Source organism: Pinus tabuliformis, chromosome 9 (genome assembly GCF_031772625.1).
Source record: "Pinus tabuliformis cultivar Carrire ecotype Pingquan chromosome 9, CPIR1, whole genome shotgun sequence".
Taxonomy (NCBI): domain Eukaryota; kingdom Viridiplantae; phylum Streptophyta; class Pinopsida; order Pinales; family Pinaceae; genus Pinus; species Pinus tabuliformis.
Genome location: NC_142307.1, coordinates 686,645,718 through 686,648,618, shown reverse-complemented (window position 1 = coordinate 686,648,618; position 2,901 = coordinate 686,645,718). Strand labels below are relative to the sequence as shown.

Below are 2,901 nucleotides of genomic sequence, written 5' to 3'. Positions count from 1 at the left end.
CTCGGTACACTCGTAGCCATCTCACCCTATTTAGACAATCTGTCCATATCTACTAGTTAATTAAATGCATAATGGTCAAAGCAGTGGCTACAAACACCAAAACAACAACACAAAATGAGGTTGAGACGAGCCTATGAGACATTCAAAAAGAGCTCCAACTTATTCAACTTCAATTGCAGAATCAGAATGCTCGCCTGGGCCGCATTGAGTGACATATCCCATGTCTACCGCAATCTGAATTGCCAGGATCAAGTGCTAAAGATCCTTCTCTGGTGGAATTGTCAAATGATTAGTTGGTCAAAGTTTTTCCTATTAATTTTGGCTTAATTTTGGTTGTATATGTTGGGTAGCATTTATGTTTTCATTGTTATGCTTACTAGTTGGTTTCTAGACTATCAACCTTATAAGGCTTGGTTAAATAGACTCAAACTATTTATGTTTTGGATGGCTTATAATGTGATTCGGTGGCCAACAGACCTGGTTTCCCACTGGGCAGGTTGAGGCCACCGAATGACTTATATATTTGTAACCTGCCTATTTATAGATGAATGAATGAAAGGTATTGTGAAGCTTACAAAACTAATATGCATCACCCTTCACTCAATTTCAAGAAACAAGTGGAACTTGGTTTTTGTTTGTCGAGCTTCATAACTAGAACTACATTGTTTTTCAATGTATTATATACACACTTAAAAAGCCAACAATGTGAAGTGTCAAGACTAATTAATACACCAGTTTCATTCTAAGAAGTGGTTGAGAAGTGGTTCATCAATACACTAATTAATACACTAGTTTCATTCTAAGAAGTGGTTGAGAAGTGGCTCATCAATACACTAGTTTACATCTTCATGTGATTAGTTCTAATTTTTCCTAAATAGTCTAACTTCATATGCTTTTTTATAACATAGTTTGAATCATTCAATTGATTATGTTGTCCCTCTATGTTTCACTTATTATGTTTTCCCTACATGTTTCACTTAGATACAACATATCAAATTATTTGAATGATGTGGGATATCCAATATGGTGGGAAACCATAGAGCACAATGCACTTTAATAAATCTATCACATGGATAATTAAGACATTGGGATAGTGTTTGGAAATTTCAATCTAAAGTTGCTATATGTCATAAATTTATTAAATTGATGGTTAAAGATTGTATGAAGGATTAAATGGTCAACAAATAAATAGTAAGGAAAATGTTTCGAATTGTCTTAAATGTGTGGTTACTTAGTTGCATTATATAAATTATAATTACATGCAAATAAAATAAAGAGATTAAGATTGTGCAAAATTGTGCAGCGCATATTGTTTTTAAACAAAAAGGAAAACTCTTCAAATAGATTTGTAAAAATCTAAAAGCCCTGAAAGTCCACGATTTTTGAAATATAAAAAATTTGTTACTGAGACTTTTTTATTTTTTATTTTTAAATTATTAATAAATAAAAAATAGAATTTAATATTTCATAAATTATAGGATAAATAATTTACGAATTAAAAACAAGCCGAACCTTACTAAAAAGATGCTTAAAGTATATCTCATAAAAATAATTTTCAAACCTTTATTTAAATACAATCTCACAGTTTGGAAGCTTTCTAATCTCATCAGGGATCGCCATCAAATTACATCCCCAAAGATTGAGATACTTCATATTTTTAAGTTCTCCTATTCGACATGGCAACGATTTTAGCTTTCTACAACCGTTAAGATACAAGAATTGAAGATCTGAAAGATTACCAATCTCTTCAGAGATATCTGCAATGTCAGTGGAACTCAACTTGAGAAATTCAAGTCGTCTCAATTGCCACAATGAGGTTGGCAATGATTGTATGGCCGTGCCATGAAAATCCAATGCCCTTAATGAGGAAAGGTTGAGTAAAAATGCTTCTGGAATTTCTTTCAATCCCTCATTCACTCCCATCTCTAAAGAAACTAGTTTGGGACAACTCAATTCTTTTGCCGGTAAAGACTTTATATCATTTAGTAAAACTGATATTCGCCTGCAATCATCTGAATTTGGAATGTCAGGGAAACGTTGAAGACATTGACCTGCCCTCAATACACAATTCTCCTCGTTCTCGCCAATATAAATTGCCATGTCGTGGACAACATCGTGAACTCTAATGACACCGTCTTCCACCAGGAATAAACAACGATTTTCAAGTAACTTTACATAGCTTTCTCCGGTCTTTAATACATACTCATACTCCGCATCTTCTTTCGTCTTAACTAGGCCTTCTGCGATCCAAGCTTGCACCATCATCTCCACCAGCATTCCAGCGTCTTCACTGAACATGCCACAGTAAAGAAAACAGCTTCTCAAATTAGCATCGGGCAGACTATCGTAACTCCATCTCAATCGTTGATACAATTCTCGATCAATTCGTGGATGAGTAATTGGAAAATTTAAATCCACTTTTCGCATCTGCTTTAAAGCAAGCTTCCACTCCTCTACAGCTGTGTTGCCCATCATTGTCGACGCTATTACCTTTATTGCCAATGGCAACCCTTTACACTCCTCGGCCACCTGTCGTGCAGTATTTTCTATATCCTCTGGAACATGGCCGTCTTCAAAAGCTACTTTCAAAAACAACTCCCACGCCTCCTCGCTTCGTAGGGGTTGTATTTCCATGAACTCTTTTGCATTCATTTCTCGAATTAGATCTTTATTTCGAGTTGTGAAGACGACTTTGCTTCCTCTATTCTTCCCAAATTCCACACCCAATTCTTTCAGATAGAGTGCCCCCCACATGTCGTCTAAGACCAAAAGGAATTTTTTGGTCTTCAGATATGCACACAGCTTCATCTTCCCCATGTCAGCAGAACAGTTGGCGAGATCTAAATCAATTGCAGAAGCAATATCATTTTGCATCTGCAGAATTGGAAACTGAGCAACCGT

General features: G+C 35.5%; 1 protein-coding gene across 1 annotated transcript; it reads right to left on the bottom strand.

The window, feature by feature from the left end:
* Positions 1 to 1,563: 1,563 nt before the first annotated feature.
* On the bottom strand, positions 1,564 to 2,687 carry LOC149150522 (disease resistance protein RPS5-like). Its single transcript, XM_089442844.1, has one exon. It carries the CDS (start codon positions 2,650 to 2,652, stop codon positions 1,564 to 1,566), a length of 1,089 nt encoding a protein of 362 aa, XP_089298970.1. The 5' UTR covers positions 2,653 to 2,687.
* Between the last annotated feature and the right edge of the window lie 214 nt (positions 2,688 to 2,901).